At 44.1% G+C, this 18,580-nt stretch overlaps 1 protein-coding gene across 1 annotated transcript; it reads right to left on the bottom strand.

Moving 5' to 3' along the window:
• Positions 1-803: 803 nt before the first annotated feature.
• LOC147042322 (sine oculis-binding protein homolog) lies at positions 804-11,046 on the bottom strand. The gene is made up of 7 exons (XM_085938419.1): positions 10,798-11,046; positions 8,155-8,284; positions 7,818-8,000; positions 7,553-7,704; positions 6,571-6,666; positions 4,595-6,499; positions 804-2,899 (listed from the first exon to the last, which is right to left on the bottom strand). The coding sequence occupies exons 1-6, from the start codon at positions 10,888-10,890 to the stop codon at positions 4,598-4,600; spliced, it is 2,556 nt and encodes an 851-aa protein (XP_085794545.1). The 5' UTR covers positions 10,891-11,046; the 3' UTR covers positions 804-2,899; positions 4,595-4,597.
• Between the last annotated feature and the right edge of the window lie 7,534 nt (positions 11,047-18,580).

Genomic DNA, 18,580 nt, shown 5'->3' with positions numbered 1-18,580 from the left:
GCTGAAATGCGACATGAGACTTCTGGTACGGACTACCACATTAAAAGCTTTCTATTTTCCTTCTAAATTGTATGTTGATGTGGTTTTGTTATGTTTTTTACTTATTTATTTAGCTTTGTCGTCTGCGTGATATGGCTAAATGAACTCTATAAGTGTCTATAATGATTGTTTTTTTTTAAACTTTGTTGTTTTTTAAATAAAAAAAATTCAAAATTTCATGATGATTTTATACAATAATTTCTCATTTGACATTGTTCTGTGATCTATCAATTAACTTGATTTACTTAAAATATACCCCATCAAAATGCTATTCAAAAATAATAAATTATTATCAATTAATGCCATCACATTTGCAACACTACTTCCTGGTTTTGTTTTGAAAGTTCCGGTAGTGCTCTGTTTTATTTTACACCACTTGTTATCCAGTTTCCCAAATTTACACATACATTATTATCAGTAAGTGTTTTCTGAGGACTTCATCCCACTAGTTCATGCATCCAACCCATCAATGTTGTCCCCCCCATGTCCAGCTCTTCATAACCATTGCACCCTCCAACAACCCCACCCTGCACCCCACATCAAGCCCGAATTCCTGCCCTCTTATCTCATCAATCTGTTTCAAAGCCTCCACTCATAGAGTTTGGGTATTTGAGGAATGCTGATGCGCAGCCTCACAGACATGCTGCTGCAGCTAAAAATAGATTTAACAAAGTCAGATTCTGGATGTTTCTTGGGCTGAATTACTTCATTATGTAAACACACGTTTAAGATTGGCACTGGAAAAAAAAGAAAGAAGTCGATGCTCTTAGAATAACTTTTATTTCACTTTACAAAGAGTTCAAAATACAAACAACCTGTGATATCTATTCAGTGAGCTAAATGTGTTATAGCAACAAAACAGTGGCACTAAAGTACTTTTAGGCAAATTTTTGGTAAGCACACAAAAAGCATAAGGGCATTAAAATAGTTCAAATGTGCAATAAAATCAGTAATGGCAGTCATTTATTTGACTTTTTTTTTATTTTTTTTATTCCGATAGTGTGAGAATAGATTTTTTTTTTGTAGTGACTCACACAATCTGTTGTCCAAGTCCCCTGGCCAGCCAAGGATGACTTCCATTAATAACGGCATGACCAGATCGGCGGCTGGAATGAGGGTGGGGTGATTTGACGTGACGTGGTTCGCCACAACGGGGGGGGGGGCATGCTTACGCTTGGACAAGCACATGAGTGGATGTAGTTCTGGAATGATGGCACAGGTGGGGGTCACATTTGGATGTGGTTATTCTAACTCTCCAGTTGGCTACCCATCAAATAGGACGACATAATGATTTCATTTTTCCATGTGATAGCGCGTCATGGTTAGGACAAGTAAATGAATGGCATATCCTGAAATGTATTTGGCATTCAATGTCAGTCTGGTGCTGTCTCAACACAAACAGGCTGGTGTCATTTTTTCCAAAAGCATACACTGCTCTCTAGTGGGGATGCAGTATAGAGTTAGATGACAGGAAGTTATTTGGGATAGTGACAGTGATTTTTGTCCTTTACAAACCATCACAATAGACTTGAAGATGTGATTCCATCTGTTATTATAACACACATTTTTAGATCTGTGATCAAGTAGGAAAACAAATAAGAGTGTTGGATGTAGAGTACCATCTAGCTGGATAAAATCTCAGAATGTGTTCCCAAAAGAGGGATCTGTAATACTGATCGCTGTATAGTACAGCATTTGATAATTTCATATAACACCACACTTGGTAATAATTACAAGCCTGTTATTTGGTGGAATCATCTGATAACAGACTTTTTTTTTTTTTTTTTTTACAAAAAGGCAGAATCTCTAGCTCACAATTTGTCCCACTACAGCATGAGTAGAAAAAAAAAACAAAATCAAAACAAGTTTGATTGATTCATTGTTGATTCATCGCATCTTGAGGCAATTGAGGTGAATGCAATACTTGGCTGCAACCAGCAGGGGTGCTGTTAATTCAGTCTCAAGTTATTTGCAATCAAAGAAGTCCACCAGAACATCAGCTGAGGGGGTCTTTAAACCACATTTATGGACCAGCATCATCAGGACCAAAAGTGCGATCACGTATCACCCCAGCTACTGCATATCAGTCGATAATACTCATTATAATCTATGTTTTTTACACATTATTTTACAGGACATTATTTTATTCTGCTCAGTCATCAGTTTTAACCCCCAAATTCCTCCGTGATGATTTAAAAAAAAAAAATCTCACCCCTCCCTAAAAGACAGAATGGCTTTGGGAATAGCTTGAAACTCAAATATTAGTATATTTAAATTGGGCTGGGCGATGGAGAAGAGAAGGTTATCCTATATTTCTAGCTGTCGGTCAAAAAAAAAAAAATAGAACCCTCCAGAAGTCTGAGCCCCCGTCGGCCAGGTAACCCAAAACCTGGATCGGGGAGTCCGTGTGGTATATGGGGAGAGGAACAATGTGGCTCTTTGTGCAAGCTGGGCAGAGAAAACAAGCAGTTTCCCCTGGAAAGAGATCATGTTCAGGCTCCATCTGAGAAGACCACACAGGGCTGATCTGCTGTGCGGCGCAAGGAATTGAAGGGGGGGGTGGAAGATGAGTGCACAAACATCAACACACTTTAGCGGATCGTCTGACAAGATGTGAAAAGATGGTCCGTATCAAACAGTCCTTGGACACAACAGAATACACTAGTGACCCTTTTTTGGTCCAAAATGTATGTTGTGTACTCCAACCCAGAGCATTTGGGTTTCCTGCTTTGGCACCCTGCTGGTCCACAGCACCGGTGGGCTGTGGCGGGAAGGTGTTAGCACTGGCGCCGTCCACACGAGGGCGGGGTACTGAATCTGGCACTGCCATAGTGTGTCGAACAGGGGTGCTGTTCATTCACTGGGGTAAGAAAAAAAAACAGAAGGCGAGTTGAGGATAAGATGTAAGAGATCCTTTCAACATATCACATTTATTTATTCACCCATGTCATATAAACACTTTGAGTCTACTCGACACTACCGATAACTTACACAATCAAACCCAGAACATCTGGACTCTCTCTCTCTCTCACACGTGGATGTTAAATGCCAACAGGCACGCACTCGTGCGAAGGCAATGTTCTATACTCCCTCGGTCTCGCTGCGTTTTAGTTTCAAAAAGCTCAGCGAATACTCAAGCGGTGGCTTCGGATTACACGAGCCTATAAAATATCCCAAGTAAACGCGAGGAAATTTAGACAGACTGATTCCCGAGCTCAAATCTCCCCAGTCGGGTGCCGAGAGATATTTTAAAAGACGTCGGGCCGTGAAGACAATGAAGGTAGGACGGTAACGTTCGCTCTCGGAGAGTAGAGGTGGCGAGCCAAAGCCATTCACATAGGGCAGCAGCCGGCTCTCGTTACACACAACGCCGGGCCATAAATCCGTCTGCACGACAGAGGCAGCACGCTGTGATTTCATATGTATCGGTTACTAGGGGAACATTTGAAACCACAACAAATGACAACACTCACTTTTAGTGAAAGGGAATCTTACCACGCTTGTGCCAAAAACATTATTTCAAAAGACAACGCTTTGTGCAGCGTCTATCAATAGCAATTATTTATTTATTTTTTAAAAGTTGACTGTTGACCTTTTGAGGGACAACGCAGCGGAAAAGCAGAGCAGTTGAAATGAAAAACCCATGTCTGAAATATCAGCGGGATTAATCTCAGGGCGTACAGTGAAAACGGTAACATGATCTCACCGTGGCAAGACATCAGCGGGCGCGGACGGACGGGTGCTGTTACAGCCGTTTGGACGACCGACTGAGCGAGTGAAATAAAGAGGGTCCTTTGATAAGTCCGAAATTAAGGAGGCTGTTCTGCTATACTTAACATCTGGTTGGCAACGGACAGAAGTTGCGAGAACAGGATGATAGGAGAGCGCTGAAGTCAGCCAAGCTAGGGTGTCACCGGGACGTGCATAATTGAATCACTCTGGTTTTGTCCATTTTCGAAAAAAAGCCCCAGAGCAGTATTCCAGCTGGGTCTTACGCGAATACTTTGTAAGTCTTTCTAACAATCGTCTACATTGACTTTGAAACATAGTTGTCGTGTCTGAGTTTGACTCCACCTTTTGCTTGATCAGTCATCTATTCTTGCCCGGGATAAAAGTATATGTTATACAGCCAAAGAGATCCCGGCAGGCAACCAAAGCATTGTGACTGTCAGGTTGTCGAAAGTGATCGCCTTTCAAAGTGACTCTCACTACCCGTGCCCTTCACCTCCTTCCCCTGTTGTAACCTTAGAGGCCTGAAGAGTGCCAGGTAACCAGGATTCTCTCCGTTTGGCGCCATGCTGTTTCGTGACCATGTGCATGTGAAACCTGTGATTCAGTTTCCCCTATGGGAGACTGTCCACAGACTTTCCGGTCCTCGGTCAAATGATAGTTGGTGGTTTTTAATTCATACAATTAAATGTCACTCAGGAAAGCGTAGTATGCAATGGGATTTCTAAAACCAATAGAAAATATGCAGTAGTTATCCCATTTTTCATGTCATTCCCTCTGTATTTTTATTTTCCATGTCTTGGGATTCTCTCTTGTGATTTCTTACCTCTTATTTGTTTTGATCACGGATTCGTAGGCATCTTCTCTTCAGAGCTGGTTCCATGTCTCCAGCACTGGGCATAGTAGCAGGGCTCCTTAAGCTACCCTTGTCCCTGAGTTTGGGCAAGAGTAGTGGGGTGGTGGTCCCACCTGTCTTTGGTGCAGTAGGTAGGGCATAGGCGTGGTCCTCATCTGGCAAGTGTGGGTCTTCTCCTGCATCCCTAGCTACTGCTAAAGGCTCTTCTGTTTGATTGACTGGGCCCTCGACCCGTACGGAGCAGACAACCGAGCACTTGTTTTCTTTTATAGATTCCAATTCGGTTAATGCATGATCTGTAGTTGTAGGTGCTCTCTGGGGTAATGGTGAGCTTGGACTGGCTATGGATAGCACCGAGGAAATCCCGTTAGGACCCTGGTTCTGAGATTTTAGGACCATGGTATCATATGGGTGGTTGTTGACTGTAAGGCTTGGTGGAGAGTGCGAAGGTGAGGTGGGAGTGTCCTCATGTTGGTATACAGTGTCATACGAAGGGGGCTGGAGTTGTAGCGGTGGACCTGATTTGGTACCCTGCGCAGACCCTGACCCCTCTAGTCCCAAGAAGTCCACTGCTCCCTTGACATTTGGTTCCAGCTTCACCTGGGTTCTCTGTAGAACCCTTTGTATAACTTGTCGTTCTGAGTGCTGTTGTTGTTTATAGTCCGTCAGTCCTTCTGAGCTACGTGTTGAGGAGGGCGAGGTGTTGTACTGTGCTGTAGGGGACACTGTCCCACTGTGGCACGTTGATGATGGGGATGAGAATGGCCTCTCTGATTTAACCCAAGCGATGTCCTTGGAATTGGTGTCACCGGGTGAAGGGAGACCATGAGGCAAGTTTCCACTCAATCTGTGATTGAGCAATTGGCTGTTCCCTTCAGGGATCCCGGGAGATGGAAACCTCGCAGGTATCGATCGACATCGGTCTGCTCCCTCTGGCACAGGCTGTATAACACCAGTGTGATTTGGGGTTTCTGGATTTGTTTTAGGAGGGACTGGAATTGGTATCGGAATGGGTATTGGGACAGGTAGAGGAATAATAATCGGGTACGGAACCAGGACTGTGGGTTGGGGTAGGAGAGGACTAAAGGAAGGAATGCCAAAGTTCATAAAGGGAGGCATTGGGACAGGGCCTCTGGGTAACATAAGTGGAGGAGAGTGCAAGCCAGGGTAGTAGTGCCGATGGAGAGGATGCATCAATCCTGGGGGGTTAATGGAGGAGGAAGTGGGAGGCTGCAGGTGTGGAGAATGAGCAGGTCTGTGGATAGGACTGGAAGAAGGCCCAGGGGGTCTTGGATGGTGGGCATTGGCAAGAGGGCTTCTGAGGCCCTGGGGATGAAGAGGAGGTCTGATGAAGGGCATTTGCATTTGAGGAATCCGTGAATGATCTATTGAGTGGCGTGGAAGATGAATAAGTGTAGGGTGAGCTGAGACCTCTACAGCAGGAGGATGAGGTGGAGGAGGGTGGATGGGCCTTTCCAGAGTTCTCTGCCCAGTGACAGGAAGCTTAGAAGATGATGATGACTCAGGTGACGTAGAGGAGGATTCTGATGATCCCACGATTGGTGTAGGGCCCTTGGGAGATATGTTTCTTGGATGTGATTCCCCTGCGCTACTACTATTGTTCCAAGATTCTGGCGTGAGAAGCTTTTGCCCGACGATTTTGTGGTCTGATCTCCCTTCTTGGCTAGCTCTAGCGGGGCTAGAGCATGTAAGAGCCGCTCGAGCTTCTCTGTAGAACACATCCATCTTATACTGATTCAGGCATTTAGTGCTGCAGAACTGGAGTCGCTCTTCACCAGATCCAAAGTCCAAGTATTCTTTGGTGTGGCGGACATGCTTACACCAATCACACACCTGCAACACAGGAGATAGAGACTGTGGAGGGTCACAAAGGTGATCCATCATCCAATTACTCGTGTCAAACTCTTTATTAAGTATCCTCTTACTCTGACATTGCTGTTTATCTTCATCACCACCCTGGATGAGTCCTCTGTTTGGGGGTGCTGGGGGGATCTCTCCCCATGGAGGTCTTCATCTCTGGCCTAATTGTTAGAAACCAAAATATGAAACATCCACACTGAATAAATGTCAAGGCAGTTCAGCAAACTTGAGCTCACACCTGTGATGGATTAACTTGAAACCGTATTTGCTCGAAATCGCAACAAGTGTAAAAAAAAAAAAAAAAAGCTTGTCACGAATGGCATCAAACCCTTAAGGTCACTATGTGGTGAAATAGATACGTCCAAGTAGTGCCGCCGATGTGTTGTCGTATTAAAGTTGTCAATATTAATATGGGAATTTGTCTCGATTTATGTAAGATGATCTTTTTGCGGATCCGAGTGTTTTCCCGGCCCACCGAGTCGTGTCGAGTTACGACACATGAGGCAGCTGAAGGTGAGGTATGCACTGAAAGTGGACACCTCGCCCCAGGCCTCCTGGCCTTCTTCTCAGACAAGCAGCAACAAGTCAACCTTCCCGCCTGTGAAAGCGTAGAGGGTGTGTTACCTTCAGTCTGCTCAGACTGTCGTTTTTGTGAAATAACCCATCACGGTATAGACAACAGCCATGGCGAAAGGCGATATCGCCGCACGGGATATCCGTGTCTTAATTGAAGGTGACAAATCATGCCGTGTGCATCCGAGCGGTCCCTCATAGTGGTTGTTGTGGTCTTACCCCAACACCAAATCCGCTCTAATGGCTGACCGTCCCCCCCCCGCCCTCCATTAACGAGAAACCGATACGAAGTATCCCGGATGAACTTTGACCTCATCGCCATATTTTTCACAACAAATATTCTCAGTAAGAGGAATCTTAGAGACACTTTGTCAAGAACAAAGATATAGTTGGGATGATAAAATAATGGATTTTGGTTTAGGGTCAAGAGTATAAGGTCAGGGTTAGGGGTCAACATGTTCTGCCTCCGCTCACCTTGTTGCGTTTGAAGTAAGCCCGTCTGCAGGCGGCAAAACACTTCTCACTGCAGAAGCTCTTGAGCTCGGAACCCATGCAGAGGGAGTAGCGCTTAACGCCTTCCTTCTGGCACCAAACGCATACGATCTGCACATTTTGAACATCGTCCACTGCGGAGTGAAGAGCAAAAAATTGCGGTTAAACCAGAGTTGTTTGTAAAACTCCACATTTTCTAATCAATGAAGTGAGTCTTTAGAGAATCTGCAAAAGTCCCGCTTCATACCTGCTGATGGCTTTATGAGCGGCACAATAACGGGTGCGCTCTTCTGCTCCTTTGTCGTGCCGGAGGAGGTACTCGACGAGGAAGACGAGGGAACGCCGAATGACTCCCTCTCGATGCTCTTCATAGCGAGGACCGAGTGACTGACTTTGCTGTCGGCGCTTTTAGGTTTTGGCAACGAGTTTTCTGCAGACATATCAAAAAATATCTTTAGGAATTGGATCTACTTTCAGAGTGGTGATACTGATAAATATGGATCTTGAATGAAAGATGAGGAGACGCTCTCATGACTCAATGTCAGTACAACCTGCAGAACCTGTTGGCAAAATCTGGCCCTCACCTTTCAACACGGATACGTGCTGGCGCCTCTCCCTGTAGTTCCTGATCTCGTTGGCCTCGGCGTCTCGGAGATCTACTTTGTCGTAGCCGTACCATCCCAGGAGCTCGTTCATGGTGCTTTCTGCAAAAGTCTGCACGAGACAAAACATAAGTGGCAGATTAAAATTGTTTTTATACGTATTAAGTCAGAGCCACAAATAGGATACTGTTTACGATGTGGTTTTGGTGGAACTTTTTATCCTACGCTAAACATAATCAGAGCGTATTACCCGGAATGAATGAGAGGGATTCTTTCTCAGCTCCAGCCTGGTTACAGAACTGAATCCGAGCATAGTGGAGTTCAGTATGACGTTTTTTTCCATGATGTATTCATGTTGTTTACCCTCGCTAAATCGGAGACGGAAAGGTTTCAAACCCGACACCGGTGTGAGATCTGTGAATCATCCTTTGTTTATCTCATCTAATTAGAAAAAAAGAGGGAGAAAAGAAAACTGTTCCCTGCAGATGTGTGGTCCCCCCCCCCTGTTTTTTTTATTTTTATTATGACCAGATGAAAAAAAAAATCAAAATACAAAGGTCTCTCTCTTTATCCACCCACCTCACTCTGTGGTTTTGGAGGAACCGGATTGGAGGGGAAATCTGATCCAGAATGGGCAGAAATCAGAGCGGGACACCCAACACCGCAGCCATGTCCCACGCTTCTCGGAAATGCCCCGCTTCTCTTCCTTCTCCCTCTGCTGCCCTTTCACATCCATCCCCCCATGTTCAACGTCCTTGCCTCCACCCCGACACCTTCCAGCCCTGACACCCGACCCGGCCCGGCCTCTCGGGTTTCACCCTTTTCCAGCACAGCCAGTCTGCTGTGGCGGCGATGAAGCGGCGTAGTACCGACTACGCATTCTTTCCCTTCCCTCCGACCTCTGCTCTGCGCCGGGGCCCTCAAAGAATTGGATGGCTCCCTTGACTTGCTCACTTTCTGCTGCGTATGTGTGTGAGTGAGAGCAGCGGTATCATATCCAGCTAAATGCGCCTAACCATGATTAAAGTCAAGTATCCGGTGTCTTGGAGGGAGTAAGTCCGAATGTAGTGTTGAAACAGATGTATTACAGAGACAACACTGGGCCGGACCTCGGCGGAGTGAGAAATCACTTCTCCTTCCATCGTACCTCTGCTCGCTCGAGATCTCTTAACGTGTATACTCAATTCTTAAAGTCGACCGATTGGATTGGTTTCAGACGTTGAGAAATAAGAGTATAGTCGGAGTTTGTTTCCTTAATGGCCCCTTTTGCACTCTGTAATTCTGATGCCCCATCAAAGGTAAAGATTTGATCTCATTGACATTTGACTTTTTCACCTCTGCGATCGTACCACACGCTGTACAGACAGCGATTCGCCCCTTAGGGGTTCACGAATTGCAATCGAGGGACAGAAGTCGACCCTTACGAGAAAACCTATTTCGGATACCTTAAGGTATATGATTGGATTCTGTTCTATGACCCAAATGTTATGAGGTCACTTCTCGGAGATTGCGTTATGAGAGACAGAAATTCGGCTATTGGACTCAGACTAAAAACCGTTTGGATATTTTCTATGACCTAAAAGAGGCTTTTCCATGGAGTAAAATCCACTTGTCAAGGGTATAATTCCAGTTTCAGACCACAACACCCCTGAAACTAAAACGATGCTCTATAGTGTCACAACTCTGACGTCCATTTAACGGTTTTGTCTGTCCGCCGTTCCCACACTGTTGTTTGTGTTTCTTTTTTGGCAGTCCAGACAAACATCTGCTTTGTGAGAGTGACAGGCCGTATCCTAAACCACAACGAGACTTTTACGTCCAAAGCCAACAAACCGGGGGCCGACCCCGAGAGCCAACCGGGGGCAGGCTTTACATCAAGCGAGGATAGCGTTTCGCATGTTTTGATTAAAATTAAGGGAACTCGTAACACTACACCTCCCTTGGATATCAAAACTCCGCAGTCCAAACCACTTAGAGAAAAAAAAGAGCACATTTCCTCCCCACGCTGCCAGAGTCGTCTCCTCCTTCGTGAAAAAAAAAACCCCAACTTTGATTTCCCAGGGAAGGAACCTTGGATATCCCTTACCAACACTCTCAAATAACCAATGTCCGAACCCAAACAAAAGCAGCACAATCGCTGGATAGGTTTCCGTGCGGTAATAATGGTGGGAGGGAAATTGTGACTTTGACTGTGATTTGATTTGTCAGGAGAAGACCAAACTTTGAGGAGGAACATCTCTATGGCTCAAGTGGTGCTTAAGTCGTGTTTTGCCACCCAATTCAAATGATTTGAGAATATAAATGTTAACACCCGCCCCCATCTTTCAACTCCAGCGGGGGCTGGGAAGAAGTGACGCACATCTGGATCTCCAGTGGACACAAGTCGGGGCCACAGCTGGCCTGACGCTGCGTCACTACTTTTTTTTTTTTTTTTATCTGCTAACATCTAATTCAAAGTTACTGTGTCGATTAGATAAAAGTGCCTCATATTCAAACACTTCATCAAAAGAGCTGTCACATTAAATGAATAAAAAGTGCATATTTGTACTGCTCTGATTTATAAGTCGTTCAATTTAAAAAAGGGAAAAAAAATGATTTCATCCAAATGACCCAACATCCTCTCACCTTCATCTCCTGATTTATTTCCCTCTTGACGGGATGCGCGGGTTTCCTGCTGCGTTTACTTTCTGGCGGTCTCCCTTTCTCCATCTCTGGCATAGTCCCGGTTTGTGTTGGATCCCGTCCGGATCAAAATGAGTCAAGCAATCAGAGAAATTCGCTGCCAGATTGAAAGCTGTCACTCGCGGTGACAGCGGCTGTCATTCCCCCAACGTGGGAGCGAGCTCCTTATCTTGGGCTCCGTGCAGAAAGAGTCCGTGGAACATGCGTACGCGCTCCGTGCTGGAGGCTCCACTGGCGAACCAGAGCCGCTCGCGCAGCTTTACCGTCGTCAAGCTAGTGTTGATGAAGCGAGGAGCGTTTCCTGTTAGCTCTAAAAAGAAATCTTCAATATAAAATGATGTGCAACCTATGGAAAGTGCAATTATTAACATTTAGTTCTCAACTAGTGCTGTTTTGTCACACTGATAGTAAAATGGATTTACGTTTGAAAAATTAGTTTAAAAAAAAAAGTTTTTGGAGACGGATGAGTGGCTCACAGTTCTGAGGTTCAGTGTTGGCTGCTATTCATTTTTTTATTACCCGTGAAACTTTTGTGATGAAAATGAGACCAATTGGGTTTTATTTTGAAAACTAAATGACCTGCTCCTGGTCTAACTACGTTTTTTTGACGCAGTGGCCTAGCCCCCCACCTCTTCTCAGGATGGAAGAGGGAGGGCTTCTGATTTGATGCAACCCAACACCCGGCACCCGCCCCCCCTTTGCCTCCCAAAACTCACCAGATACATTTCATAAGGAATGCAAAGACTGTGCTTTATCTGAGGACACAGTACAAACACTGTCTCTTGTCCTAAATTAAGGAAGGAGATGAGAAGGCCGCTGCGGGTTAAACGATACCAGTGGGCGGGAAGGGGGGGGGCTTTTTTTTTCCCACTTAGCATCCTTTTGATCAGAGCATGTCTAGTGTAAAACACATGAAACATCCACAAGGTCAAGATGAGTAAAAAGTAAAAGTCAGGTGAAGTCTTGGTCTTGAAGAGAAACATTTGCGTCGTGGTTATTCTGGATGTTAAAGGCCAGGCTGGGAAGTGGCGCCTATCGTGTTTCTCAGTCGGTGAGGAAAAGATGGGAACGATCGAGTTGCATTCGGTAACATAAACATGAGCGTGAAGCGTGTTGTGTTGCTTGAGCGGAATTATTTTTACCTGGTTATTTTTGCATGCATGCTCAGGAATAGGGTTTATACAGGAGGGCTCCGTTTTCCGTTCCTTTGGTTACACTAATGTACTCCATCGGGCGAGTTACTGGACACCGTCTGTGATTCTTGTTGAATTAACGTCTCGTGCAAGAAGGATCTCACCCCATCAGTCACTTATTAATTTTTTTTTTTTTTTACTGAGCTATCGGCAATAGCTTGTACTGTATCAACACAATCCGGGTCACGGCACCAATTGGAGGTCTCACTCATAAGAAAGTTTGTATTTATATTCCAAATGCTCTTAAAATGTGTTCTTAAAAATGGACTTTCAAGTAAAGGGGAGACAGACAGGAAGACAAGAGCTTTCTCCGCTGTCTTGCCCAGTCTGCTCTGCTTGGAGGAGGAATCTGGGCAGCACGCTCGTGTAAACAGAAATTCGAGCCGGTGCTCCGGTTTTGGGTTTCAGCCTCCTCGTAGACCCGCTGATGACACTCAATCCGGCCCTGCTTTGGGAACAGGGGCTTATCTGATGCCTCACAAAAAGGGCCCCTCTTTCTCCACATCTCCATAACAGCGCACATCTGGTGCCTCTGCAGGGAATGATGGTTCTTTCTAAGAGAAGGGGAGGGGAGGGGGGTGGGGGGGGGTTAAGCAGTGAAGCACTGTTTCTTCAGCCATCCAATTACACAAATGACAGGGGACGCGGCGCTGTCCAAAGGGGGCTAAAGTTTCAGTCCCCTAACATCTGGATTGCGTTAGAAAATGTCCACGGATACATGATAGCAGCGAGTTTACGTTCTCAATTTGGAGGATCTGGAACATCTTGTGGAGCCTGTCCTCAACATGAACAGCAAACACATTGTAGTAAAAGAGCGTTTATAAAGTAGCCAACAGGGGGCAATGTTGAGCAAAAAAAAACTTTCAAAAAGTTGCTCAATAAAGCAGATGTTGGCAAAGTCCAGGCCTGACATTTGGTCATTAGGAGCGAGCGTCACGAGTTGTGTCTTGCTAACTTTATTTGTGCTTTGTTTGTGACCAACTATTTTTTTTTTACCCCCCCAAAAAAGATCCGAGCAAAAATAGTGGTTCTGTTCTAATTTCCTGCACGTTGGAGGAAAGAGGGCCAAGAACTATGCAGGGGATTGAACAGCAGGGGGCGACACTGCCTCACCTGCTGAGACCGCATGTCCTGTTTCCTAGATACAACAATATTTACATATCTACAGCGCTTAGCATTTCAAGGCAACAATTGCAGCAAAGTTGGCTAATTGGCACCAAAGAATCGTTTCTCATTTGGCAATTGCAATATCAATTGTCTACTACAGCAAACAAAAAAAAAGTGTGTATATGGTTCAGAATTTGAAAGTCCAAATAAAATAAACATCAATTCATAAATCATACCTCCAAAAAGGAATTGTATATTCAGCTGACGCTCCAATTGTCTCCAATTAAGCTCTTACGTCATTCTAGTCTTCAACCCTCTCCTCCTACTGTCCCTGTGGGTGACGTCACGGAGGCTGAGCCCCGGTATAAAATGGGTGGTTGGGAAGCAGCTGACACCATTGAAAGCACGAGCATCGACCACAGGAGGTGGAAAAAGCATTTGAGCGGATCCTGCACGCCACTCTTCTTTACAGCAAAGTCAATCATGTGCAAAATGACCATCGTCCACCTGGGAGTGATTGTCTACGCCATTTGTTTAGCAACACAGGTAAGACTCTATACTATTCTTTATTTGTATGTATGTGATGGCAAAATTATTGCTGTCATTTTTTTTTATTGTATATGTGGAAAATTCTTCAAAATAAACAAATAAAATCCATCGTAACTTGATAAGAACCTTTTTATGTTGATTTTCTAATCCTGATTTAATGCAAATTAGATGCATCTTGCTTCAATATGATTTTTCTTTTTTTGCTCTCTTTACAACTAAGACTTGATGATTCGGATGCTGTGTGACACCCGCCCTTTGCAAATGTGGCGAGAAGGTCTAAAGTTACTTTGGGTGTCAAAAGAAACCTGACACATTCGCGTGGGTAATCTAATCAGCTAAAATGTTTTTTTTGCATAGCTTCTTTTTTATTTTGAAATGTATTTGAATGCTCAACTATGGTTCATATCCTGTAACTCAATGTCTTTATCCCACAGGTGTTCTCCCAGAACAGCACAGTTACCAGTACATGGATGAATTCCTCCAACAACAGCACACCCACCATGGCCACAGACATGTACAGCGGCTCGACCAACTCCACTGCCTCCCCCACCGGAGCGGGCATCTCGCTGCACACCTCGGCTTCTTCCTCCACCCTGCTCCCCGTACTAGTTGCGTTGACTTCTTTCCTACAGAGCCTCTCTTGAAAACTCCCCGTTTCCAAAGAACCAACCCGGTTCAAACCCCCACCCCCCCAATTCCATTATTCCAACACTGCATCAGACATGGACGAATGAAGTAATATTCCTAACCAAAATATGTAATCAAGAAAGCTCGAGGGTGGGTGTGGGGAGGGGTCTTTTTGCAGGGCATGAAAAAAATGCACCTGACTGGCTTTTTCTTTGCCACATTGGAGATGCTCTATGGCTGCACATGTCACCTGTTAAAATTGTGGACCACTTTTTTTTTTCTGTTCTCTGGCTTCAACTCTAACTCCAGGCTATCAATATTACGATAGCTTTTGGCTCTAAAGTTTGCATGAGCCAAAAGAGTTGTTTCCCCTTTTCATCAAAATGTCACTTGTATGTAGCAATTTGTCCAATGTGGGACTTGACGTTTTTTTTTTTCCACAATACCCATTTCTTCTTTTACCAACTGACCCAGGAAATGACTGACCGGCCATATGGGCAGTGTTAATATTAGATTTCCCCTTTACAGCTTCTATTTTGTACAAAATGTCTTGTGTATCAGTTTGACTTATGAATTATGTACAATAAATTGCTGAAAAAGAACAATTTCTGATTTTTTTTTTTTTTCTTCTTCCACATAATGATGGCGCTACAGCTGCTTTAATAGGCTATCTAGCTGCCTTGTCCGTTATGAAAGGGGGCTGCCAGACAGTCTAGACTGGCAGCTGGTGGACCACAAGGCCAGAGATGGACTCTGCATTCCCCTGATAGCGCCACTGATCTCTTTTGGATCACATCCAGAGTTCATGCTACACTCGTGATGGCGTTCTGGGAATACAAGTCCAAACAAAATGGCGCGTGCATTGTCTGTGTTGAAAATAAACCATCCCTATAGGCGATTGCTTTTGTTCTCTTTGATAGAAGCTAACCGAGTCAGCGTATGTTAAACCGTGTCAGACGTGTGGCGGACACTGCGATGGCAGAACTGCTGGGAAATGCCTCGATACCAGTAAAGCCGGCCTCGTGACTCATTATCCCGACCTATTGTCTGTCAATCCTCTGTGCACTATTCACCTCTGCAATAGACTCCCCCAGTCTATGAAACATCCTTTTTTTTTCTGGACCCATCCTATTTTAACTGTTAGTTAACATGATTGAATTTTGTTCAAGTGTGGACTTTAAGACCAACTTTTGACTTGGCCATTTGAAAAGCATTTCTTCTTGAGGGAAGTCGTCCAGGTCCTGAACTACCAAAGCAGCCCGAGACTGTCACTTTTTTTTTTTATTCACGCCAAATATAACAAGCTGGACAATTTCAAAACGTTCTCCAAATGTTTCTCTATAACTCTTGAGAATCATCAAAAGAGCAAACACAACAATTTGCCCTGATGACTAAAACTTGACATGACTTCATATCTCATGTGCTCATTGACCAGCGTGACTAACATACAGTCAGTCATCTTTTGTGACGTGATGTGCAACATCCAAAAACCTTTAATCATTGAGTGTCGCCATGAATTATTCAGCCGGTTGCTGTGGTAGCAAAGACAATGTAAACCGAAGTCCCCTTATACCTGCAAAGCTGGGAAATGGGAGCCTTCGACCATTTCAAAACCTAACAGTATAGAAAAGCATCCAACACCTGAGATCGTATACAAACCTTAAAAATATTTGAATTTCTCGACTGTAATCATCGACAACTGCAGGTTTAAATAAAAAACTCTAATTCATTCTAATTTATAATGATATGTAATAGTCCAAAATTGACCAAACATTACATTTGTATTATTTTGACCGGAGACTTTAAGGTACAAGTTTGCTCGTGATGCTTGTGAATAATTCAAGACTCAGTGTCACATGTCTGAGCTGACTCATAATTACCAAATGTAAAGATAAGTGTCTCATTTCCTAAGACTAGTTCATGCTGTGTAACAAAACAGTTCCACTTGATATACACAAGTAAAAATGACTTGTACTCATTTGGTAAACAAATGTTTATTTAGTATTTCCAGCAATACATTGACCAATTACAGGCATACTTGGTATTGGCTCAATTTTGGCAAAAAAGTAAGTGAACTTATTTAAATGTCCATCCCAGCCGACCCAAATATTTTCAAATACCTTCATGACGTTTGAGCATGGACTTCAGCCATTTGCACACATTTAAATTCTTGCAAACGAATTTGCATCCTAGCAAACTTGAAAACACTTGACCCAAACGTACAAGCCTTTCAACAGACTACAGAAAGAAATCCAAATTATCATATGGACAGTGTGTTTAGGCTCCACATCAGAAAAAGTTGATGCAATAAAACTGACCAACTGTCAAGCTGACTTCCTTCTGCTTCCAATGAACCCCGACCACTTCTTCATTTACGTCACAGATGTTCCTTCCTTCTTTTTTTTGTGTGGTATGTTCTGCATTTTCAGGACACTACCTCTGTCTGTTTGTTCTTTCCTCAATGGAAAAACTGACAGCTGTCGTTGGACGCATCAGGTTTTAAAATGAAATAATAAGCCAACGTAAGCGGGTTTCAGGAACAATTGGTCCTTTACTGTATATCAAACTCGAGGTGTGGACATTTGAATGGACTTTCCTGCCAGATGGCCACTTGCACTTCCTTTTCGGCCCCGCCGGGTTGCTGTATCAACCGACAACTTAAGTGGATCAGCTCCAATCTAAGTTGTTTAGTTGGTTTCACCAATTGCAAGTGGCTAGATAATCAGACGGCAATTATTTTCCTCATTCGCCGGCTTGGCTCGAAGGGAGTCCAATCTGCTGGTTGCCATGGAAACCAAACACCGGAAAGACTGGTCATGTAAAGCTGCTTCATAATACGCCTTAAGTCAGATTGGAAAAGTCTGTTTTGTTTTCCTTTTGAGGAACAATGAGGCTGATTTGCCGCCTCCTTTTGTCAATAATGAACACAAACATCACAAGAAGCTTTGAAGCAATATATTTAATGAATATTGACTCTGCCACCACTGACGTTGTCCCTTTTGTGCTCTTTTGTGTGGCCTGTTTTAACACACGGAAGAGCTAACCTGATTTCATAAGCAAATCAGGTTGGATCCCCGATTTAGAGCAACGATGTCCTTCTCGCCGTCCATGGCAACCAAACGAAAGGGACCGCGGGGGAGTGACTGCATAACTAGGACACCCCCCTCTTGGCCCTCACTTTTGCCCAATCCTCCCATCCCTGTATAACCTTTAGGAAGGACACCTGATGCTGTGCAGCGGCACCTGTTTGCAGCATGGCAATAACGTCCACACGCATGGAAGAAGGCCACATGAGAAGACAGGACCCTACAGCAGACATGAATAATCCTCAACACAATGCCGATTGAATATTGCGTGAGAGTGAGAGTCGACGGGACCATCTGCTCAATGCATCGTCTTTTTGTCTTTTTTTTTGGGGGGGGGGGGTCTAAATGTACTCAGCTGTCAGAACACGTTTTGATATTCTGTATGAAATAAACCCAAGATGGGTATTTTTATCAGAACATTGTGTTCAAAGTTGCGCTAAAAAGATCGTATCTCATTTGCAACCTGACTCACTGCCCACCTGCCCGTCACCCCCTCTGCTCCTTCCTCCACTCCGGCAGCAGGCACTGACATTTGTATAATGAATGTGGCTCATTTTCACGTCTGCGCAACTGATGTGAAACGAGGGAGAAATGTTGTCGTGCTTTGATTCGTCCGACTTTGACCAAGGATTGTGAACAGTCCGATTGCAGTTTGTAAACACACGTGTTGAGTTGAGTGAATTTATTTTTCTGTGTATTCATAAAGGAGAAATATAAAGTTTGAAGTTTGTTTAATGAGTGCTAATCTTATATCCAAATTGAAGTGAGCATTTCATTCTAACCAATCCAACCTGGTAAAGAGGTTGTTTTAGCATGGCACAATCAAGAAAGCAGGATTCTATTTATGTGAACATCAGTCAGGGGTAATAATTCATCAGGCCGGCCCACTGTAATGAGCCTGTGCAGACAAAGCACCCAGTTTCCAGTGCGTCCTCTTTCTCCTGGGAGCTGTGATCATAATGACAGCACTGTGAGTTGCCTGGGTTTGTGCTGAATCAACTCATTAGGATAAACAGATAATAATTGCTCAATCAGCGCCTACTTTTTTTTCTCCCCGTTTTAAAAATTTGGGTGGCTCAAATAATAATAATAATAATAATAATAATAATAATAATAATAATAATAATAATAATAATAAAATTTGTAGTGGTAGTTACCGAGAGG

The sequence above is a fragment of the Syngnathus leptorhynchus genome, chromosome 18, assembly GCF_054491065.1.
Source record: "Syngnathus leptorhynchus isolate UIUO chromosome 18, UIUO_Slep, whole genome shotgun sequence".
Lineage (NCBI taxonomy): Eukaryota > Metazoa > Chordata > Actinopteri > Syngnathiformes > Syngnathidae > Syngnathus > Syngnathus leptorhynchus.
This window is presented reverse-complemented; position numbering and strand designations above follow the sequence as displayed.